The sequence below is a fragment of the Zalophus californianus genome, chromosome 5, assembly GCF_009762305.2.
Source record: "Zalophus californianus isolate mZalCal1 chromosome 5, mZalCal1.pri.v2, whole genome shotgun sequence".
NCBI lineage: Eukaryota > Metazoa > Chordata > Mammalia > Carnivora > Otariidae > Zalophus > Zalophus californianus.
In genome coordinates, this window is record NC_045599.1 from 74965657 (window position 1) to 74991171 (window position 25515).

The 25515-nt window shown below is 37.0% G+C and overlaps 1 protein-coding gene across 6 annotated transcripts in view; it reads left to right on the forward strand.

The window, feature by feature from the left end:
- ERAP2 (endoplasmic reticulum aminopeptidase 2) overlaps positions 1 to 25515 on the forward strand; it is a 43268-nt gene that overhangs the window by 12618 nt on the left and 5135 nt on the right. For all 6 annotated transcript variants that reach the window (XM_027606703.2, XM_027606704.2, XM_027606702.2 and 3 more), the window contains 12 exons: positions 1102 to 1222; positions 3519 to 3673; positions 6502 to 6615; positions 7463 to 7594; positions 7836 to 7967; positions 10770 to 10835; positions 12081 to 12256; positions 14438 to 14517; positions 15531 to 15714; positions 21776 to 21932; positions 22406 to 22590; positions 25301 to 25462. In XM_027606703.2, the coding sequence (XP_027462504.1) occupies positions 1102 to 1222; positions 3519 to 3673; positions 6502 to 6615; positions 7463 to 7594; positions 7836 to 7967; positions 10770 to 10835; positions 12081 to 12256; positions 14438 to 14517; positions 15531 to 15714; positions 21776 to 21932; positions 22406 to 22590; positions 25301 to 25462 (1664 nt within the window). The remainder of the gene's footprint in view (positions 1 to 1101; positions 1223 to 3518; positions 3674 to 6501; positions 6616 to 7462; positions 7595 to 7835; positions 7968 to 10769; positions 10836 to 12080; positions 12257 to 14437; positions 14518 to 15530; positions 15715 to 21775; positions 21933 to 22405; positions 22591 to 25300; positions 25463 to 25515) is intronic.

Below are 25515 nucleotides of genomic sequence, written 5' to 3' on the forward strand. Positions count from 1 at the left end.
GAGTCCTCATTATTTTAAAAAATTTACAATACCCAATGGGTATCTTACAGAGTTTTGCAAATATCAGTAGAGACATCATCATCATCTCCTTACCCTGAAGAACCAAATATAGACAAACATTCAAAGAACCCTAAAATTATGCTCATGAAAAACAGCTATAAAATGGCTATTTCAATTTATATACATATTATACTTACGGATATGTAGATATATGTTATGACCAATGCATCTAGATACATAACACAGCAGCTCTCCACCCAGATTCTGCATAGGTGATAGACATATGAGAGGCCTCATGGTACTTAACTTCAGGAGGGCATATTCCAGTCAGCTTCCTGGGTTTTACATCCCAGCTCTGACTTGGAGCAAGTTAGTTAATTTCCATGTGTTTCCATCTTTTCATAAGGTTGTTGAGAGGATTCAATTAGATTTCACATGTACATATTTAGCACTGTGCCTGATAAGCCATCAAAAAATGGTAACTATTAATATATCCTTCCTATAAAAGTTCTGAGGGACTTCAGGTAATTCAGAGCATGAAAGCAGATCATAAAATGAAAGTAGTACCATACCTGAAACCCAATAAAAGTGGAATGTAATTTTATTTTTTTCCATTCAGTGTTATATACTTGTGGGGGAGTAAAGGAACATTTTTGGGGATTTTTGAGTTTAAAGTCAACTAGATGAGAAGGTAGATCCAATAAATTTTGAAGGCTTTCCAACTCATACACTTATGTTTTATCTGACTTGTGCTGGTGAACACAATTCTGGAAGACTGACCCTCAAGTGCTAGAATGCATGATAGTGATGAGCTCAAGTGGGCTCTCATGATATAGTGGATTTATATAGCTTGAAATTTACAGATTAGTACCTAGGGAATGGGTTATAACAGGAGACACAGAGTTGTTTATAATTTTTAAGACTGATTTTTGCTTAATACTTTATGGAACATCTTATCCCAATCAAAAACATGCTTAATTGTATTACAGTAATTTCTTGAAAAATGTAGTCTACCTTTCTTTGAGCGAGGGTTGTTAGGAATGGAATTGTGCCAAGGATTTGTGACATTCAAAGACCACTTCTTCTGATCAACATTTCCAGGTGTCCGTCTATGCAACCCCAGATAAATGGAGTCAAACACATTATGCTTTGGAAGCATCATTAAAGCTACTTGATTTTTATGAAAATTACTTTGATATCAACTATCCACTCCCCAAACTGGGTAGGTTCAAATTCCATGTCATTGTATTTATTTTTGCTTATAGACCTTGCTTTGATTTTTTTTTTTTGTCTTTATATGTGATTTAAATGAGTACTGAAGAGGTTCAGTTAGCCCAGGAAGCAATAATTTGTACCTCAGAGATGGTTCTTGAGTGTAGAAAAAAAGTATTTATGAGAAGTCTGAGTAGTGTGGATCATTTTATTCTTTTATTAGGTTCACATTAAAATAGCTGCATCACATGTTAAATTTAATTGGATGAATTTTCCAGAGCATACAACTTGTTTCTATGCCATATTTATACAAGACCAGCAATCTTTTATAAAATTTGCTGAAGATTTACGTAAATGGCTGAAAATTGTCCCTCTGTTTATAGTGCATTTGAAGTTGGAAGATAAGAATGTGGCACAGATTTAAAAATAAAAGAAGACTTGGAGGAAGTAGATGATTTGAATGTGATAGTAGTAGATCTTTACATAGGAAGATACACACAGTCTATCTTGGTTTTCATTTTCTATCTTAAAAAATAAAAGTTATGATTTTAATAATGTTGCAGAACACATTAAACCACGACTTCAGTTTCATAACATACGTAGATTGGTTTTTAGAATTTCTGACAGTGACAATTTTTTTTTCCCTTGGGGACATTAAAACATACTGCTTGTCATGTCTTTGCTCCTCCTTACCCCCAAAGTCTGTGCCATTTTTCCTTAGAGGAGGTATAAGAGACCATCAAAAGACTTCTCCAGGGGCTTATTCTTATAGTTCCTAAGTCTCAGTGCTTTATTATAATGCATATTCTATATGCTTTTTAGTATAGATATACTAAATTTACCATAATCCATTGTCCTCTATGTCAAAAGTCAAGGAAAGATCTAATAACAACCATCAACAATCTTACGTTGCTCTGGAACAATGCAACCTTGAAGATCATATGAAATGTATTTTTTTTTAAGATTTTACTTATTTGAGAGAGAGAGAGTGCGTGTAGGCACAAACGGGGAGAGGCAGGGAGAGACAGAGGAAGGGGGAAGCAGACTCCCTGCTGAACAGGGAGCCCGACGTGACACGGGTTCAATCCCAAGACCCTGGGACATGACCTGAGCCAGAGGCAGACGCTTAACTGACTGAGCCACCCAGGTGCCCCTATGAAATGTATTTTAAAAAACTGAAAAGAAGGGTGCAGTTTAGGAAAAATTAAACCAGATACAAGTATCTCTAATGACTATGGGAAATTATCCAACTAATATAAAATCATCAGTGCAATTTACAAAAGGAATTATTCCCACATTTGAAGTGCTAATGAATACTAATCTTTATTAGTGCTAATTTACTTTTGATTGTCTTATAAGTATTTGTTTTTATCCACTAGAATTAACCAGTATTAATTCCAGACAATGTAATCGCAAGCCAAGTGACTTGGTTCATTTCAACTTAAAAAATTTACCTTTCTTTTTGGTCAAACAGTACTTTTTCCAAAATGGCCTAGCAGAATAAAAAGTAAAAATTCCAAGATTAAATATTAGCCAGAAATTTTCTAACTTGCATGACATCAATGGCAAAAGGTATACATATACACACAGAGATAAAATCTAAATTAATATACAGTATATCTGAGTTGCTTAAAGATAATTAAATTTCACTTTTTTCCCTCAAGGCTTTGTTAAGAGGTAGAGAAAATATCAATGTTGAAAAGGAAATTGAGGTCAGAAATAATTGATGCCCATAGCTTTTTTCCTCTACTGCCTTAGAAAGGACACTTGCTCATAATAGGGGCCATACATTCTTTAAATATTAATTGAAATATTGACAATAGAGATTGCTCCTAAAAGATGTTTTCCTGAAATTAAAATCCTATATTGTTCTCTTTTTTATAGAAATGAGTTCATTATATGTTTTGATGAATCTCAAACATACTAGAAGTTATTTGATACTTTTCAACATTTTTGAGTAGTATTAATATAAGATACAATATGAGTGTTTTTAAAGAAATCATTTTCTTAGCACTACTGCACCCAAGGTATTTGTTGAGTTTAGCACACTTAGAAACAAATGGTTAAATACCAACAGGTTACTTCAGCTACAACGAAAAGTGTATTGATATAATTAATGCTGCTTAATAATGGGTGCTGATTATTTTCAGTGCAACTACAAGACCCCACGTCAATGTTACAATAGTCTTGACCTTTTCAGAAAGTCTGCTTATGCATGAAAGGATCACAGTGTATTTGGGGGGAAGCAAATCCCATTTCTGGTGCACAAGCCATAATGATCAAATATGGTTGTTCTTATTTCTTAGATCTAATTGCCATTCCTGACTTTGAGTCTGGAGCCATGGAAAATTGGGGCCTCATCACATATAGAGAGACATCACTGCTCTTTGATACTAAGACTTCTTCTGCTTCTGATCAACTATGGGTCACCAAAGTCATAGCCCATGAACTAGCACACCAGGTACCTGACACTCATGACATTCTCTTAGTATCAATCCAAAAAGGCATTGTACAGGTCACCAGTGGGCTTCCTGAAACAACATAAAATTATATCCTCTTACCCTTAGAGGGGACCTTGGAGACTATCAAACCAAGCACAGTATGTCACATGTGTGGAACCAAGCACAGTATGGAACATGTCATTATATGGCCATAGCGAGTACTTCAAGTCCAAGTACTCATGGGCTGCTGACCCTAGACACATTACCTAACTCTCTAAACTTCAATGTCTTCATCTATAAAATTAAATTAATAATTGTTCCTCCTTCTTGAAACTGCTGTGAAGAATTACAGGTAAGTGTCTGTGCCTGTCACACTCAATAAGTGTGAGTTATTAAGTGATGGCAGCAATGATCTCTGCTACTGCTATCATTTCCTGCAGGCTAAGATTTCCAAGGCCCATCTATCAACACTGTATTAGATGCAAATATGGTACTGTAAAACTAACTCTATAGATATCATAGACTATTTGCACTCTATTTCATTTCTAAAAATCCCTAGTAACACAGTGAATTATTAAGGGCCCCAGAAATTCTCTTTCGCCATGTAGACAAATATCATTTTATTGTATTTACTAGAAGCAAGTAATATCTTATTTTTCATTTTTAACTTTATCCTTTATCATTATTCTAATAATAAGTTGGATTTTATTTAGGCAGTGAACTAAGTGCCCAGTTACACAGGAACCATGCTCAGCACTGTACTCGAAGAACATATGTGTGGCTTCCTCTGGTTTAGAATCTCCCCACTGGCTCATTTCAGGGCTTTTGATCATTAGTCACTGGTAGCTCTAAAGCACTTGACTGAATCTGGGGATTTCTAATCTTTCTACTGAATGTTTATAGGGAAATTGTTGGAGAACTCTACCTCTGAGGCTCCTTTGGCCCTTCCTTTTATAGCTTCTCTTTCGTGGAGATGCAGAGTCTGGGGCTGAAGCAGCTGGCAGGAGTGGAACTTTTGTCTTGACTATTTTGTTTCCCCCATTGATCTCCATATGACCATTTATTCCAACAAAGACTCCCAAATGCCACCCGAGTGGGTCAGGAGTCCATAGCATGCCATTCCAGGTGCCCAAGATGAAGCCCTTCTCTACCTCTCCAACTTCATCTCTTACCAACACTGCAAGCTTTAGCTATCCTAGACTGTCTGCCATTTCTGAATGTGCCAGGTTGCGTTGCTCCTCTGTGCTTTTACTCCTGCTACTTAATCTGCCTAGAGCACACACTATTCCCAACATACCTGAGGGCCCTTTGCAAGACTCAAGAAACCAATCCTTTCCTAACTAATTTATGCACTCTCCCAGAAGAACTTATTTTTAAGTCCTGGAATCCTCTCTATCCCTTGTGCAGGCATTGGTCATAGCACCATAATGTTTTATTGCACTTATCCGTCTATCAGTTGACCTCCATCATTTGTATTGGGGCAGAGGCTGTATTATATACATCTTTATATTTCTAACATATGGCATGTTGCCAGGAATGTAGCAGGTTCTCAATAGATATTAATTGAATGAATGAATAAACCACTCTTATTAACTGGTGAAGTTACCAAAATTGGCTCAACTTGTATTTTTCATATTCATCACTTCTCAAAATAAGGAAACACCTCCCATCCTTTTTCACAGATGCCCTCAGGAAGATTGGTGCCCGCTTGTAAAATGATCTGAGGGTTGTCAGAAAAGAAAGAGCTAAACAGTTTCCAGAAGCTACACATCTAGCTATAACTATAAGAAGTCTCTTTTGAATCTTAGAGTCTTTTTGTTTGATTTCCCATCCCTCTGGAGATTGCAACCCTGAAACAGATAAATTAGATGGATAATATTGGGCATATAGGCTAAATTAAATACAAAAGTACATGAAAAAGTAGTAATACTTAAAACCAGTGTTACAGATCAAATATAGGTTAAGGGTAAATTGCTATTTAGATTTCCTTTTGGCATCCTGTTAATTTTATTTATGTATATTTAAAATCTCAGAACTTTATTCACTTCAGTGTCCAGGTTAATCCCTGGAAGGAAGTCAGAACAAAAGTTAGCAACTAAGTTCCCTCATCAGTAATACTATGTAGCAATCCGAGAGTCCTAGAATTCTTATGATTCTCTTAAGTACCTGCTACTTAATATAAAGAAGTGAATTCACCAAAGATATTTTGGCTTATATTTCTCCTAAGACCATCACCATAAATCAATGACAAGGTGAGATTGTACTTACCCCATAAAAGGTTTTATTTTCTTCCTTAATATTAAATCTAATAGATAGGAAATGTTGGGAGGGTAAAATGGAAGTTGGAGAGTTGGGAATTACAAGGACACAAAAGAAACAAAAGTAAAAAAAGAAGCAAAAATGTGGTGGTGAGAAGAGAAGGCAAAGAAATCAGTAGAAGGAAGTTGTACAGAGAAAAAAAGGTAACAGAGAGTGGAAAGTCCTTAACCACTGAAAGAAGGAAGTTAGCATCCATTGTATTTTTTGCTACAGTTAAAAATTTTTTATGTTTGTTTAATTTCTTTTCTTAAGATTTATTTATTTATTTATTTGAGAGAGAGAGAGAGAGAGAGAGAGAGAGAGAGAGAGAGAGCATGCGCATGAGCCGGGAGGAAGGGAAGAGGAAGAGAGAAAATCTCAAACAGACCCCCTGATGAGTGCAGAGCAGAGTGGAATGTGGGGCCCCAACTCACAACTCTGAGATTTTGACCTGAGCTGCAAATCACAAGTCCCATGTTCAACCAACTGAGCCACCCAGTTTCCCCGATATTTGTTTAATTTCTACTAACATTGAGTCTTTGCCTCCTAGTGGTTTGGCAACCTGGTTACAATGGAATGGTGGAATGATATTTGGCTCAATGAAGGTTTTGCAACATACATGGAACTCATCTCTGTTAATGCCACATATCCAGAGCTACAATCTGTAAGTTTACAGTTTTGTATGTCATACCACATCACAATTCGGCCCATAACATAAATCTCTCACCCAAAAATCTATGGACAGAGAGCTCAGATAGCACAAATATACAGCTGTATATGTGAGGTGAGAGGAAAGAAAATCACTGTCCATATACAATGATATAGGACAAGAGGGTGCCCATGGCTAGAGATCCTGTGGAGATTTCTTGGCACGTCACCTGAAAATTAAGCATAATTGGGGCATGCTCCTCTAGAATTTTCAAAGGCCTATTCACTTCCCCAAAATGTATGAAAAGATTTTTTTCAAACATGTCTTTTTCTTTAGGCATAAAGAGTCTAACACTACCTATTAAGGTGGTTTGTAATGGTTACTTAGCTCTTTGGGGTAGGCATTTGGTCCAGTATGGTACAGACAGACATGGATTCAGAGACAGTATCTTTGTATTTGCTATGTGTTGAGTCCATGGTGTAATCCCAAAGCTTCATATATTCTCACTTGTAAAGTGCACACAGTGCATCTACTTTGCAGGGTGTTCACAGGAACACAGATGATAGATGTAAGGTCCTGGCACATAGCAAATGTTCACTAAATGGGAACCATTTTTTTTTTTTCTGTATCCAAGGGCCTGGTACATGGTAAACATTCAAACAATGTATGAAGGAATGTTGGACTTATACCTTTATGAAGTAGAGAATGGGTGGCAGGGGAATATAGAAGGGGAAAGAAACTTACAATCAATTGTAAGAAATATTGTTTGACTACTTCTATGAATATCTTCCTAAGCCTACTGTGTTTTCTCTTGCTTTGAAAGTTTCAAATTGAAAGTGAAAAAATTTTTTTCCCTCTTTAGGATGATGCTTTTTTGGATGTGTGTTTTGCAGTAATTAAAAAAGATTCACTAAATTCATCCCGTCCTATCTCCAATCAAGCAGAAACTCCTACTCAGATAGCGGAAATGTTTGATGCAGTTTCCTATAACAAGGTAGTAAATGCTGTGGGCAAGTGGGAGCTCTGCTTTCAGGAGAAATATAATGAGGCTTGTAAGATCAGCAGTTGAACTTAATTGGTTGCAGGTTACCGCCACTTGTTATATGTTTCTTGTATTTGATGTTCATTTTTCAGACATTACGCATGTTCCATAAGATTTAAGCTTCCTTTAAAACAAATCATACAACTTTTTCTTTATCTTCTTTTTTTGTTTGTTGTCTTTCTTTCTTTTTAAGGGAGCTTGTATTTTGAATATGCTCAAGGATTTTCTGAATGAGGAGAAATTCCACAAAGGAATTATTCACTACTTAAAGAGGTTCAGTTATGGAAATGCTAAAAATGATGATTTGTGGAGCAGTCTGTCAAATGTAAGTCATATATTGGGTAACAGAAACTGTTGTTGAGCCTAAAATGTAACAGGCTAATTATGAAGGTTTATAAATAGTTGTACTGTCAGCCAACCAATATCTATTCCACTTTCTACATTGTCAGGGTCCATAGAAGGCAGCACGTTCCTTTTTCCTCTGGCACCACACTAAACCAGGATGCCACCCATCCTGGGATAGTCACAGGCCTTTGATATCTGGTCTCCTTCTTTTTGGTTCCCTTCTATAGTTAACCCGATACTTTTATCTCCCCATTTTCCAAACTCTTTGATGACTTTGTAATTCCTGCCATGAATATCTAATCTTCCCTGCCCAAATTTTAAGGTTGAACTCTACCTTCTCAACTTTATTGTCCAGCATGTATTCTCCATTGCATGAGACACATCTTCTCCCTCATAGGAAGAAATCCTACTCAATCCTTATGTCATCATGTTTTTGTTTTGAGGGCCCTTGCTACCTGAAATGTACTTTTTTCTTGCCAACAATTCAATGCCACCCATCTTTTGAGTTCTAGCTGAGATTTTACCTCCTCCTTACAGACTACTCCACCCCTCAATGGTTTGCCTTTCTGCTCAATACCTAGAAGTGCATTTATGAATCTATTCTACACAGTGACATTCTCTTTTATTAGTTTTTAATGGTTCAATAATAACAATGGTGAGAATAATAAAATTTGCTTAAGAACAAGAATCATATCTATTCTTTTTTTTAATGCCACAGCACCTAGCATTGTGATTAATAAACAATTAATTGTTAATTAGGGAACACTTGGTCTCTTTGTCTTTGGGATTCATGTAGTATAATAGGTAAAACAAAGAAAACATGCAGTCAACTCAGAGGATTCTAATAATTATTAAAATATTCTTGAATTTTCAACTGTGAGTAAAATAATCTTTCATAGAATTATTGGACTGGCAGGGCTCATACGGGTAGATAAAACCTAAGCCATTATAGACAGAAGGGGTCCTCTTTTCCTTATAAGCACTTATGGCCCGGGGACAGTCATGATATTGTTCAATATTTACATAGCACATAATAGTTTAAAAAGATATTTCAAGTGCATTATCTCATTTGATTTTTTTAATGCTCTTATAAAGTCTGAATTCTCGTGGTCTAATAATTTATGTGTGATTTTGTAGTCAAAGAAACAAAAGTCAAGTCATTAAACATTTTTTCAATGTAGCTCAAATCTTTTGTTCACATTTCTTGAAAATCATAAAAGGGACTGAAATACACAGTCCTTAGTACAACCTATATAAGTGCTCTTTATCCATTTCCATCACCTCCTGCTGACAATCTAGATGCTCTCTCTCCAGAGTCCTCCTAAACTTCTCAACAAGCCTCACATTGGTTTTCTTTCCCATTCCTCACTTTCCCCCTCTCCTTTGCTTTGTGTGTGTGTGTGTGTGTGTGTGTGTGTGTGTGTGTGTGTGTGTGTGTGTAGACATTAACCTTGCCTTTCTTCAATAAGGAACAATCTTTGGTGTGCATAGTGGGTAGTGGGTATGGGGGGATATTAAAGGAGAAATTTGGCCAACAATTGCAGGATTCTTTTAGGCCAACTGTGACTATTCCTATGTTAATTTTTGTCATATCATGCTTATTAGCCATCAAGAAGAAGGTAGGCATTCTTGCCCCATTTTTATAGGTGGGAAAAGTAATCCTGAGGGAGAGATTGGTGCCAAGCGTATATATACACCATGCAAATGCTGGAACCAGTACTTGAGATCTATCTTCTGATTCCAAGTTCAGTATTTATTTTCTTAATTACATCACAGGTTCTTCCTAGTTATCAAGAAAGTCTCCCATCTAACCTTTCCCTAAAGGTCCTCAGGTCTAGTTGACCATTTTCTGATGCCAATTGAAACTGTGGTATGAAAATGATAAATTCCTGTAAATATCTTACTCAGCACTGTGTCATGTAACATCATTTCTAATACATGTCAATAGCAAATTGGGGAATTAAAGGAATTCTTTGTTGTTATTTTTCATAAAATCATTTAAAAGCATTTGAGAGCCTTGGAAAGTGTGTGTGTTATTTTTCCATTTACAGTTCCCCTTAAGCTTTAAGTCTTAGTTATTTAAGGGTTGATTGACAAGTTGTTGATTTGCTTAGGTCTCATTTTAATTCTGAATTCAAAAGTTATTATTCTTTTTATATGCTACTGTGGTAGTCATTGGGAACGCCCAGGTAAGCAAAGGCATTCCCTCTCCCCAGTCAAGGGATTTATGATACGGTAGGAGAAGGTTAGTACTAGACACAGTTGCCTAAATGCTAAACAGGGGCATGAGTAGCATGCCCAATAAAAGAATAAAGTAGGGCCTTTCCCAGGGGAAAGAGAAGAAATGAAAGAAAAATTCAACAAACTAACTTTTAAAACAGCTATTCTACTACATTGTACTTCTTTAGAAAACTTGAAATATATGCATATATTTAATATATACACATATATAAATTTAATTGATCTAGATAGACATGGTAAGGAGCATAGCAATTCATGAAAATGAAAAAAAGGCACCTTTGCAATAACCATAGGAAAGCCACAAAAATTACTTTTTGTTTTATGTATGTAAGTAACTTTTGTGGATTTCCTATGGTCACTACAGAGATGTTTTTTTTTTTTTTTTTTTCCATTTTCATGAATTGCTATGCTCCATACCATGTCTGGATCAATTAAATTTTCATACAGCTATGCTATTAAATGTCTGCATTCATGTCTAATATGCATATTCAGCCAACTATCAGTACCCAAATGATGGTGTTCTTCAATTCTTGTTTTATAGAGTTGTCTAGGTGATTTTACATCTGGTGAATTTTGTTATTCTGATTCCAAGATGACAAGCAATACAGTAAGTATAAAGAAACTTATAGAGTAGAAGAGGTCTGGGGCATCACATGACCCAGAGTGAGTAGGTAGATGAGCCTAACTGTTCCTTTATTTTTTTTTTTAAAGACTTATTTATTTATTAGAGAGAGAGAGAGAGAGAGTGTGTGCTAGAGTGGGGGGAGGGGCAGAGGGAGAGAATCTTCAAGCAGGCTCCCTATTCAGGGGGGAGACTGACGTGGGGCTCCATCCGATCCCCTGACCCATGAGATCATGACCTGAGCTGAAACCAAGAGTTGGACATTTAACTGACTGAGCCACCCAGGTGCCCCAACAACTGTCCCTTTAAAAAACTGGAAAGGAAGAGAGTTCCACAATTTTCCTTGAAACAAAGTTGACTGAAAAAGGAATGTTCAGGCCATTTAGGGGGATGATGCTGTTACTACTATATTTTTGTCGTTATAATTCAGCTTTCCCACAACTCCACTGCTAGCTAAAAATATCTCAGCTCAGAATTCCTCTGCGTGGTTAGTGCTGCATTGGCATCTTCCAGGCTCAGAAGGATGCCAAACCAAATATGTTAGGTTTGGAAATATAGTGAATGGTTTTCTTGAGGCCCCATCTTTTTGTTTACTTCTGGGAAGTTAGTGGAACACTTTAGTAGAGAAGAAAGAAAAGTCACCATGAAAGAAAAGGGGAACACTTTTTAAGAAGAGTCACGGTAATCCCATAAATTGTAGTTTTTAAAGGAAGATTCAGCATAATCCAGTGGTCAGAAATCCATAACAGAAGCTAGGAAGCTAGAGGTTTTGTTCTCCGTTCAATAGACATGTATTGATATAATATAGTTCTTTTGGAATATTTAAAGCTCCCCTAAAGATAGACATTTCTCTCCTAAACACCTCCACTCCACTGTTCTTAGAATGGAGAGGTGGGTTTTTGTTTTTCCTGTTTTGTTTTTTTTGTGTTTTTTTTTGTTTTGTTTTGTTTTGTTTTGTGTTTGAAATGGAGCAGGAGGGAGGCTCCAGTCTCAAGCAAGGCCTTCCCCTGGGACTTTGCCGCCACATGTTAACCCTCTATCTGCCGCACACATCCCTCCTTCAGTTAACTTGCAGAGAGCTGCGCTAGGGCATCCCTGCTCCAGCTCCAGCCCCGAGGTGACAGCGGGAAGCCTCCTCTCTTCCTCCTCAAGCCTTGTTTCTGGCATCCAAGGATATCTGCGTTTCTGCTCTCTTCTGTCTCGAGTCACCAAAGTCACTTGTCATTTCAGCTCGCCTTCCTGGGGGAAAACGTGGAGGTCAAGGAGATGATGACGACGTGGACTCAGCAGAAAGGAATCCCCCTGGTGGTGGTTACACGAGAAGGGCGTTCCCTCAGGCTGCAGCAGGAGCGCTTCCTGAGCGGGGTTTTCAAAGAGGACCCTGAATGGAGGGCCCTGCAGGAGAGGTGGCTGCTTTTCTTCTGTTCGCCTGGGTCACTTCATCTCAGCTTGCTCCTTGTTCCATTAGCTTTCTTTCGGTTTCTCTGGCAACGTGGTGGATGCTCTTTCTACACAGGAATCAGAGGCCCGAACTAGCCTTGACAACAGACTTAAGGAGCTTCGGGCCGGCCCCATGGGCCTTGCTGCGCAGCTCTGTTCTTAGTAACTGCGCAGCAGCCGCTCAGCTCTGATGCAGAGCGCGGTCAGTTATATTTCTGTTGAAATATGTCCTGCTCTTTTCCATCCTAGATTTCTGGGGCCTCATAGTTGTGTGACTAGCGCATACCTAGAAAGTGTTACGATAACTATACATCTTATCAGAAGAGAAAATATATCCCCTAGGCAGTGAATTACCTTCCTGTGAATCCTGTGAATTAAACCTCCTGTGGCCTTTTGTTTTTCAGTAACTGACTATAAACGGGATGTCTTAAAACATATGATGTGTCATGGTAATAACGAAAGTAAATCCAGTGAGCCGTACTATCATCTCGTTCACCAGCCTATCCTAAGAAGACGTGTTCAAGGCATTACTAAAATCAAGAAACACAACACTGTCCACATTTCTGGGATCTCTTAGTTCTATCCATGAGATGAAGGAGGACAATTTGAAATGAAATAATACAAGTGCATCTGTACTGGCTCTTAGGATTGTTATTTCTTTTTCTAGGGATGTTATCTGTCTAATAACAATGCTAGAAGTTTTCTGAGAATCAGAAGCAAATTCAGGGTCTGTAACACAGAGAATATATTGTTTTTCTTTTCTATTTGGTCAGTTGCCTGTTTCCAATCCAACCGCAACTCTTATGCCACCTCTCCGTGTACACATCATTTCATTTTTCCGTGTGCCCTTCTGAAGTCTGAACCTCAGAGAGCTTAAAACAATGTATATCTTGACAACACAGCCTGGAAAATTTAATGTTTGATTCATTACTGGGAAGGAGGAATTCACGCTTTTGTAACTTATCAAAATGTCACGAGGGAGTTCAATGGTGCGGATGGGCCAGGATAACAAATATCTATTACAGTGATCTGTATTTTTCCTCTGAGGCAGTATTTAGATGATTCTTATAAAATTCTTACCCTCCGAGTCATGCCTATCCAGACTCATGAAATGCTACTCTCCCTCTTTCTCACTCCCAGCTATGTTTATCGGGAAAAAAATTCCTTTCTTTCTGGAGCCAAGATCAATCCAGATCATTCTGTTAAATCTTGGCAATATCTATGTGTCCATATTTTACCTTTTTGTATAAATTTTTCAATTGCTTTGTTGATTATCAATACTTTACGGGTTGGCAGGTAGATTATCCCTTCTGACCTTTTGCTAGATAAAGTCTGCGTATGCTGTTTCTTTCATTGTTTTATATTTTACTGAAGACCAGTAGGTACATCCTCAATTATTCCTCTTTCTGTTTTATACCTGTTCGTATTTTCAAGCACGATTTTACATGTGCGAGGTTACTATAGCTAATATGGCTTGGTGTGATAGAGGAAATGAATTCTAGAACCTGTTAGCAAGTCAAAAAAACACCAGCCGATTTCTGTTATTTACTGTAGTAGGACATTTGTAAAGTAACCAGACTACCATTGAAAGTGGTCTTTTCCTCCAATGCATTCTGCTTTTCTGCTCCCTGGACTTGGCTGATCTGCAGATCCTAGATTGTGGCTTTGATGACCACTTACACTTACTTACCAGTGCAGGCGTTGGGTGTGGGTGGCTTTGTTGAACAAAAGGATAAGTGGAAATCATACTGAGGTCAGATCTTTATCTCTTGAGACTTTTCTTGAAGTTTTCTTTGGTTATTTGAATTAATATCAGGCCACCAGAGTTTTTGGAAATATGAAAGGAAGATTGGATTTTTTTTTTCCTCTTGCTTAGAAGAAAACAATCAGAATTTGTGGTGTGAGATTTGGACAGCAGTGGCACAGGTAATTGTGACAGAGGTCAACTAGGTGTATATATAATCATAGAGAAGAAGAATTTTTGCATACTCAAGGATCTGCAAGTTTTAGCCTATGAAATTTATAAGGCCACTGATGGTGTGAAAGATGGGCCATTAGGTGCCTTTTACAGCCTATCTGAGTCTCACAATGTGAACATTAAAAGGGCCATTCATTTAGTCCGTAACAATCCCTATTTTCTGACATAGGTACCTCTGGCATATTCCACTGACCTACTGCACAAGTTCCTCTAATGTGATCCGTAGCCACGTTCTAAAATCGAGGACAGGTAGGTAATGAACTCATTAGCCAAACAGGTGTTTCAATTCTGAAATTAAACTTGTTCTGGGTTATTTGGAGGAAAGGTAGTATAAGCAAATCTCATAATAAAAGATTTATATTCGGGGAAGTTCTTATTTCTCCATTTATTAGTTACTAAAAGAGCCCTTTAGTTGGAAAATTTGAATTTTCTATTCAATGGGAAGTTTTCTTTGTGCTTTTAGCATTTAGAGATAGGTTTGTATTTATATCAAGAAATGATGGCTTTCTATCTTATATCTCTTAAAAAACTACTAACCCAGTGCTTATGCCACAAGGCAAAAATATGTATTGGAAAAAAGCATGCACTTTGGAATGAAGTGGCCCTGGATTCAACTCCTCACTATGTCACCTATTAGATGTGTGACCCCAAGAAAATTTCTTTACTCCTCCTGAGCTTCAATTTTCTCATCTTATTTTGAATGGGGACTAAGTCTCACAGAACTATTGAGAAAGTATGATAATGTTATTTTGGTCACATTGTATAGTGTCTGTCATATTAAAAATACATAATATAATTTTAATTTCTCTTTTGAACACCTCACTGAAATGTGAGAGGGTTTCCATCATAATGTCATGTTCAACCTGGAATCCTTATTTCATCCAAAATGAAGACTAGACAAATGGATCATCTATTTACATATGCATATTTCAGTGACCAGTAACAAGGCCACAAATAAATTAAGTTAAATTCCCAATCATGCTTATCATCTGGTTAACTGGGACTCTTAGACCTTCAGAAACTGCTTTTGAGAACAAATTTAGCAGCCCCTTTCCTATGAATTAACTTATTTATTAATTTAATAAGATCATAATCCACAAAAACCCATTCAGTAGACTATGAAAATGAATATCATAGTGATTCTTCCAAAACTTTGTGTCTTCCCACTGATTAATTAGTAATAGCATGAGAACTAACAGTTTTGGAGATGTTCCTGGTATGTATGCTGATAACAAAATGCTATGCCAATTTCCTCTTCCTAGATACTCTGGAATTATCTGAAAATAGCAGTTGGGTGAAATTCAATGTGGATTCAAATGGCTACTACGTTGTCCACTATGAGGGGCGTGGATGGGACCAACTTATTACCCAGCTGAATCAGAACCACACACTTCTCAGACCTAAGGACAGAGTAGGTCTGATTCATGATGCATTTCAGCTAGTAAGGTAATGCAAAATTTCATCTGATTTTATAGGAAATAACTTATTCATAACCAGATATGCTAGATTTCAAAATGAAACGTTCAGGGTTGGTCATTCGTATGAGATGGATCTGAATGAAGGTCAAATACTGGCCACTTAGACCAGAGCCTACCTACTGATCAGGTGTTTTGACCCATACAGTATTTAAACATGTAATCTGACATTTTAAAATGTGGGGAAATTTATATACAAATCCTGACTTCTGGAGTCTCTTTTGAAAGTGAGATGTGGCAACTGTGGACCTTCATTCCCACATAGAGGAGGGTGCAGTGGTAGATCCTTCCCGAAGCCAGGCCTTTACTGTCCCATGCACCAAAGTCCCAAATGGTACATGAGTGGCCTGCTTCACTCACTTAGGGTGAGCATTTAAACATTTAAACTTTTGACTCCAGGTTTAAAATTTAGGTGAGTAGCTTGTGGTTTCACCAAATACCTATGTAATCTGTTGAACAAAAAGTGTAATATAGTCTTTTTTAAAAAAAATTTTATTATGTTATGTTAATCACCATACATTACATCATTAGTTTTGGATGTAGTGTTCCATGATTCATTGTTTGCATATAACACCCAGTGCTCCATTCAGTACGTGCCCTCTTTAATACCCATCACCAGGCTAACCCATCCTCCCACCCCCCTCCCCCTCTAGAACCCTCAGTTTGTTTCTCAGAGTCCATAGTCTCTCATGGTTCATCTCCCCCTCCGATTTCCCTGCCTTCAATTTTTCCCTTCCTACTATCTTCTTTTTTTTTTTATATAATGTATTATTTGTTTCAGAGGTACAGGTCTGTGATTCAATAGTCCTACACAATTCACAGCGCTCACCATAGCACATACCCTCCCCAATGTCTATCACCCAGCCACCCCATCCCTCCCACCCCCCACAACTCCAGCAACCCTCAGTTTATTTCCTGAGATTAAGAATTCCTCATATCAGTGAGAGCATATGATACATGTCTTTCTCTGGTTGACTTATTTCTCTCAGCATAATACCCTCCAGTTCCATCCACGTCGTTGCAAATGGCAAGATTTCATTCCTTTTGATGGCTGCATAGTATTCCATTTGTGTGTGTGTGTGTGTGTGTGTGTGTGTGTGTGTGTGTGTGTATTTATACACACATACCACATCTTCTTCATCCATTCATCTGTCCATGGACATCTGGGCTCTTTCCATAGTTTGGCTATTGTGGACATTGTTGCTATAAACATCAGGGTGGACATACCCTTTCGGATCCCTACATTTGTATCTTTGGGGTGAATACCCAGTAGTGCAATTGCTGGGTCGTATGGTAGCTCTATTTTCAACTTTTTGAGTTGAAAAAAACCTCCATACTTTTTTCCAAAGTGGCTGCACCAGCTTGCATTCCCACCAACAGTGTAGGAGGGTTCCCCTTTCTCCACATCCCTGACAACATGTCATTTCCTGACTTGTTAATTTTAGCCATTCTGACTGGTGTGAGGAGGTATCTCATTGAGGTTTTGATTTGGATTTCCCTGATGCCAAGCGATGTTGAGCACTTTTTCATGTGTCTTTTGGCCATTTGGATGTCTTCTTTGGAAAAATGTCTGTTCATGGTCTTCTGCCCATTTCTTGATTGGATTATTTGTTCTTTGGATGTTGAGTTTGATAAGTTCTTTATAGATTTTGGATACTAGCCCTTTATCTGATATGTCATTTGCAAATATCTTCTCCCATTCTGTTGGTTGTCTTTTGGTTTTGTGGACTGTTTCTTTTGCTGTGCAAAAGCTTTTTATCTTGATGAGGTCCCAATAGTTCATTTTTGCCCTTGCTTCCCTTGCCTTTGGCAATGTTTCTAGGAAGAAGTTGCTGCGGCTGAGGTCGAAGAGGTTGCTACCTGTGTTCTCCTTTAGGATTTTGATGGACTCCTGTCTCACATTTAGGTCTTTCAACTATTTTGAGTCGATTTTTGAGTGTGGTGTAAGGAAATGGTCCAGTTTCATTCGTCTGCATGTGGCTGTCCAATTTTTCCAACACCATTTGTTGAAGAGACTGTCTTTTTTCTACTGGACATTCCTTCCTGCTTTGTCGAAGATTAGTTGACCATAGAGTTGAGGGTCCATTTCTGGGCTCTCTATTCTGTTTCATTGATCTAGGTGTCTGTTTTTGTGCCAGTACCATACTGTCTTGATGATTACAGCTTTGTAATAGAGCTTGAAGACTGGAATTGTGATGCCACCAGCTTTGATTTTCTTTTTCAAGATTCCTCTGGCTATTCGGGGTCTTTTCTGGTTCCATACAAATTTTAGGATTATTTGTTCCATTTCTTTGAAAAAAGTGGATGGTATTTTGATAGGGTTTGCATTAAATGTGCAATCGGTCTAGGTAGCATTGACATCTTCACAATATTTGTTCTTCCAATCCATGAGCATGGAATGTTTTTCCATTTCTTTGTGTCTTCTTCAATTCCTTTCATGAGTATTTTATAGTTTTCTGAGTACAGATTCTTTGCTTCTTTGGTTCGATTTATTCCTAGGTATCTTATGGTTTTGGGTGCAATTATAAATGGGATTGACTTCTCAATTTCTCTTTTTCTGTCTTGTTGTTGGTCTACAGGAATGCCACTGATTTCTGTGCCTTGATTTTATATCCCGCCACTTTACTGAATTCCTGTATGAGTTCTAGCAGTTTTGGGGGAGAGTCTTTTGGGTTTTCCACATAAAGTATCATATCATCTGCAAAGAGTGAGAGTTTGACTTCTTCTTTGCTGATTCAGATGGCTTTTATTTCTTTTTGTTGTCTGATTGCTGTGGCTAGGACTTCTAGTACTATGTTGAATAGCAGTGGTGATAGTGAACATCCCTGCCGTGTTCCTGACCGTAGGGGGAAAGCTCTCAGTTTTTCCCTATTGAGAATGATATTTGCTGTGGGTTTTTCATAGATGGCTTTTATGATATTGAGGTATGTACCCTCTATCCCTATACTCTGAAAAGTTTTGATCAAGAAAGGATGCTGTACTTTGTCAAATGCTTTTTCTGCATTTATTGAGAGGATCATATGGTTCTTGTTCTTTCTTTTATTAATATATTGTATCACATTGATTGATTTGAGGATGTTGAACCAACCTTGCGGGCCAGGAATAATTCCCACTTGATGATGGTGAATAATCCTTTTAATGTACTGTTGGATCCTATTGGCTAGTAGTATTTTGGTGAGAATTTTTGCATCCATATTCATCAGGGATATTGGTCTGTAATTCTCCTTTTTGATGGGGTCTTTTTTTGGTTTTGGGATCAAGGTAATGGTGGCCTCATAAGATGAGTTTGGAAGTGTTCTTTCCATTTCTATTTTTTTGGAACAGTTTCAGAAGAATAGGTATTAATTCTTCTTTAAATGTTTGGTAGAATTCCCCTGGGAAACCATCTGGCCCTGGGCTCTTGTTTGTTGGGAGATTTTTGATGACTGCTTCAATTTCCTTAGTCGTTATAGGTCTGTTCAGGTTTTCTATTTCTTCCTGGTTCAGTTTTGGTAGTTTATACATCTCTAGGAATGCATCTATTTCTTCCAGATTATCTAATTTGCTGGCATATAGTTGCTCTTGATATGTTCTTATAATTGTTTGTGTTTCTTTGGTGTTGGTTGTGATCTCTCTTCTTTCATTCATAATTTTATTTATTTGGGTCATTTCTCTTTTCTTCTTTATAAAACCTATTATAATTTTCATCTTTATAGTCAAGTGTAATATAGTCTTAACCTTTATGATTTTAAATGTTAAATCTAGTGCAGAATCCATTCATTCCTTTGCTCACACTGAAGAAATATGAAATTGAACGGGAAATGAAGGAGGGATTGGCTACTTTTGTATATTCCTCCTTAGACTTTCCTGGAAAGACAAAGTGTTTTCTTTCTTTTCTCATTGATCATCAGCAGAATAATATGTAGACTAAATCAGGTCACAAGATCACCAATGGGAAAAAAATTGGGGATCAGGTGGAGTATTGTGCATTGTAAGCTTTTCCTATTCTGAGAATTACTATAGTCATTTTATTCAGTGTGACATATTATTTCCTTTCAGATGTTTATCTAGGTCAAACTGAGTGAGAGTAACCAGCAGGACACCTCTCAGGAGAAGCTCCTCCGTACAACAACAGAATTCTCTAGTTAGGAGAAAAGGAGAGATTGAAAGCTTAATCCTCAGCCCCACACGTCTCAGGAATATTGGTAGCAGAGCACATTGGAGGCCAGGATTGGCCAGGATGTGGCCATCCCACATCTGAGTGGATGGACACTTGATAGACTAGGTGAGAAGTAGGCCATGGTTCATTGATGGAGGTCTGTCTGCTCAAAGGAGGAGCTCTGAGTAGATTGCAGAGACGATAGATTAAAAATGTAAGAATAGGAACACTGAAGAATATTGACAATTTAGCAAATGAAAGCCAATTTTTCAAGTAGTTGCAAAATCTTTTTTGCTCTTTCTAGCCAATAAATTTATGGGTTGTCTAAATTTAGCAGAAGGAATCCTTCAGTTATTAATGAATCAGTGGAAAAACAATAATATTTCTTCACTAGGTGGGACAGGTTAATGAAGTTAATTAAGAGTACAAATTTTGGTTTAAAATAGATGACGTCAAGTATTACCTCTTCAATTCTTGTTTGACTTGGGCAAATTATCTAAACATTTTAAGCCTAAATTGTCTAGTCTTTAAAACTTCTCTAGTTTTTAAAATTCCAGCTTTAAATAATAATATCTAATATAAAGGCTTGTTTCAAGGATTGTATAAGATAATGCTGATAAAGCACTAAGAACAGTACCTGTTCAATAAATGTTAACTGTTAGTATTATTAGTATTATCTAATATAAATTGTTTAAGACATTTTCTTTTGAAGAGGATATTTTACCTAGTTTTTCCTGTTGCTGATCCTCTAGGGTATCAGCAGCATTGCACATCATGACACACATATGGGAAGGAATCATGACATTTGGTAGATTAATACATTAAAAATACAGGAAACCATAGAATCATAGTGCATATGGTTTAGCCCTCCATCTTCAGAAAAAAATTGTGGAAAATTTTCCATAAGTCTGTTTTAAAGCAGTGTATCATTGTGTTTAAGAGTAAAGTCACAAACAAAAGTTGGTTCTTTTTAATTTCACTTCTTTCTAGTTTCAGTTCCCTCTTTTTAGATAAGAATTGAACATTTTAAAAACCCTAAGGAGGTAGTGCATTATGTTAATGAAAAATTCAACAGAGACATCCTTTGTTCTGGAATCTGTTTCCATATCAAACTATTATGCTTAATCTGGGAGTCGGATGCTGGCAATAATAGCTTACAGACCATGTGCAGACACAAGTCCTGTCAGAAACACATGTGAGAACCACTTTGCAAAAATGACAATATAATGGTTTATTTCCTCTGTAGAAGAGGCCCTAATGTTTTGGTATTCAGAATAATAGTTTTGTTGTTTGTTCTTCTCATTAAAAGAAAATACAAAGAAGGCATATAACTTTGGAATCTAAATAGATTCTAAAAAAAGATGAAAGTACTTTTTTTGTCCCACTCAGAATAATCACTACTTCTCTCTTAGGCTCTAGGAGGGACATTAAAAAAAGAAAAGACACAGACCCTGTCCTCAAAGTTCCAAATTCACTTGGAGGAACAATTCAAATCCACAAATGAAACAATTAGAGAATGACATAACATATGAAAACCTTGATATTATTTGGTACTAAATATTAATATTAACTAATATTTCACTTATAAAGCTCTTACTGTGTGCTAGGAATGACTCTAAGCACTCTACACATATGAAGTCATTTGATACTTACAACAGTAGAAGATACTAATATTATCTTCATGTACAGGGGATGAAACTGAGGCCTGGAGAGATCCAGTAATTTGCCCAAGATCATACAGCTAGTCAGTGGCAGAACTAGGACTTAAACCCAATGGTCTAGCTATAATGAACTGCTCCTGTTATCGCTCTCTAGATCATATTTGTGTCAATATTAAGAATATTAAGAACTATAAGATATGTACAAACCAACAGCAACTTGTTTCATCCCTCAGTGCAGGAAGGTTGACCCTAGACAAAGCCCTTGACCTGACTCGCTATCTCCAACATGAAGCAAGCATCCCCGCACTTCTCAAAGGTCTGGAATACTTAGAATTGTTTTACCACATGATGGACAGAAAGAATGTTTCAGATGTCACGGAAAACCTCAAGGTTTGTATCACTTCCAGAAAATTCACTAACTAAACAGAGAGTGTGTGGAGGTTGGGTGAGTCTTGGTCTGTCTGTGTGACCTCTTGGGGATAAATCTTTAAGAAGCCGAGGGAACTGGCTGATGGCACAGTCAACACCACTGCCCTGAATGGTTGGAAATCCCTCACTCCTTGTCATCGCCAACCTAAGAAGATCCTATCAGGATCATGAGCAACATATTCCTCCTAAATGTGATTTTATCTTTTGTCAATTGATATTCCCCCCTCAGGTAGGAAATTAAATCCTATTTTTAATGTAAAAACTCCATTTAAGTATGGTAGGTGGGGCCCAGAAAAAGGAGGAGAAAAATACAAATAATTCTGTGTTTGGGGAAGATTCATGCAGACAGTTTAAAGTTGACCCCTTTCAATGGGTAAGAGCTGTGGTAAGTGCTAAATTTAGCCTCTCTGTAAATCATCCTGTGCTTTCTGCAGCATTACATTCTCCGATATTTTAAGCCAGTGATTGACACACAAAGCTGGAGTGACAAGGGCTCTGTCTGGGACAGGATGCTTCGATCAACCATCTTAAAACTGGCCTGTTACCTGAACCATGCTCCTTGCATCCAGAAGGCAACTGAACTCTTCTCTCAGTGGATGGAATCCAGTGGAAAATTAAAGTAAATCTAGACATCTGTCCTGTTCTTTGTTCCTTTCACTTTGATGCAAAAGTCTTTGATCAAGCAAGACATTAGATCTAAAACCTTTCAGTGAGGATGGTGGGGGGCTGGGTAGGGGAAAGCCATGCTGGGAATTACGAACCATTGTTTCATGCTCCCATATAGTAAGTGCTCAATAGATTTTGTTGGAAGTGAGGTTTAGGTCCCTTTAGTGAGAGAGCTAATAACCATTGGCATGGTAACAGAAAGCGAGAGGGTAGAAGTGTGTGTGTGTGGGGGGTGTCCAAGCTCCCAAAGTGATGTCTTTTAAAGATAAAAAGCAATGTGAAATGTACATGCAGTCAAAACATCAGCGATCATTTGTTAAAACTTGTTTTTTTTTAAAAAGGAGAGGATACCTTTTTAAAAAGTCTATTTACTACTTCATTACCCAATACCACAGAACCAAATTTTGACCCCAAATTTCATATTTGATGGGAAACTGATGAGTTGGGCCATAAAAAGTGTGTATATGGTGGCAAAATGGATTCTGGTGGTTATTACAATCAGGAAGATGCCCAGTGATCACATGGATTATGTTGCAGTTCAGTTTAGCAGTTACAACCCAGAAATACTAACAGATGCCACAATCTTTTCAATGTAAGCCTTGATTTCTGTCCAACACATGATTTTATATCGTTGTCATTAAAACTCTCACTCTAGAGTTGGATGTTTTGAGAAATCAAACTTGTATGTGAATCAAGGAAAATTCATTCCTTAAAACTGAAGAAAAAATTCACAATTTTGGTACTGTGTAATGTAATGGTGTCCATTTTTCCTGTGCCAGATTGCTGATAAGCTATCATAATTTCTCTCCATTTAAATGAATCTCAGTGAGCTTATTGAAATCCTTTCTTGAATTCTTCTTTTTAGAGACATTAATTCTAGCATCTTCTTTGTACTTTTCTGGTCGTTGTGATTTGAGCCAAAAATCAGTTTTAGGAAAAGGATATTTTAGCTCTGTTTTTCTCTTCTTTTTGCTTATGTTTGACTGGGTGATAGGAGTGGGGCTAAAATGTAAACATCCTGCTGCCCTATAACATAATGAGATATTATTCCATCTTTATACTTGTTACAAGAGGGATGATCTTACCAGCAGCAACCCCCCTCTGGGTTAGATATGAGAGTGCAACAAGTTTAACTGGATGTTATACTTATGAAAATATAAAGCTCATTTATGCTTATAATCAATAATACATAATTAAATATTAGAGGTTTTTTCCCCTAAACTTCAAGACCACTAGTAGTAATCCTAATGAAGAATTTTCTTACATAGATTAATAACTTCATTCATTTGTGTACTCAAAATATAATTCTTTGCATGTTTCCTGTGAACCAGGCACTGCTTGTAGGTACCAAGAATAAAATAGTCAACAAAACAACTATGTGTCCTACCTTCAAGGCACTTACAGTGAGATTTGTTCTCAATTTTCATAAATTTTTACAGGACATATACTAAAATCAAAACAATGTAGATTATAATTTAATTGCTTAATCTTTGTTTAGTGATTCAACTGGCACTTGGGATATTCAAGCACATATAGTGGAAATAACACAAGCGTTAGAATCATAGGTTTAAATCCCATCTTCAGAATGGCTGATTATATCACCTTGAGCAAGTTACTTAACCTTCCAAGCTTTATTTCCACTTTTTAAAAATCAGGATAATAACTATCTCACTAGGTAGCTTTGACGGTTAAATACGATGTATAGAGACTAGTACAATCCCTACCATATTGTCACTGTATGATAAATGCAAATTTCTTGCCCCATCCCTATGCCTCTGTTGCGGTTTTCCTGAGCCATCAAAGTGAATATCAGTTATTATTGATCTAACAATATTGGAATTAAAAACCACAGACCAAATTGGAATCAAAACTAGTTAATATTCTACAGGGCAATAAAACCCCAAAATTGTGGTATCTTCTTTATGTGGGCAGAAAATAATTTTATTATTACATCTTGCCAGTTTTACAAATTATAAAATGACCGAACCTAATCAATTGTGCTAAATAACAATTTTCTAGACCCAGAGAATCAGATGACTCTCAGACAGTCCTGTTAGAAAATACTCTTAATGTGATATTAAAGCAGCAAGTAATCATGTTTTATAAAAAAAATCACATAGCACCAATAGATCATTCAATTCTAGAATTCTATATAAACCAACACTTTTATATGTCAGAAATCATCTCTTTTATTGATTCTATAAAGTTTCTATTTTCATCTCTGGGTAAGTTAAAATTTTATGATTAGTCTCCTTGCTAACATTTTGTCATCAATGGGGGGGGGGACCCCACAGGGTGCCTGGGTGGCTCAAGTTAAGCATCTGACTTTTGATTTTCGCTCAGGTCATAATCTCAGGGTCCTGGGATCAAGCCCTGTGTAGGGCTCCCTGCTTGGTGGGGAGTCTGCTTGTCTCCTTTTCCCTCTGCCTGCCACCCCCGCCTCTTTCTAAAATAAATAAATCTTAAGGAAAAAAAAACCACAAATAATTTGCAAAGTAGAATTACATAAAATATTTTTATAAAAGTTTGAGAGAGAAAGGGTTTAACACACTACTGAAAATAACTCAGGGGTGATTCTGTTATAGCAATTTAAAATTGTAATAAGAAAAAAAGTTTTTTTGTTTCATAGGACTTTTTTCTTCATTTTGTTCTTCATACTACAGCATTCCATCAGATGTTTTAAATATTGTGTATTCTGTGGGTGCTCAGACAACAGTAGGATGGAATTACCTTTTAGAGCAATATGGACTGTCCATGTCAGGTGCTGAAAAAAAGAAAATTCTGTATGCATTGTCAACCAGCAAACATCAGGAAAAGTTAATGAAGTAAGTGCATTAATTTAACTAACTTGTTAAAAGTAAACTGATACGAATTCAAT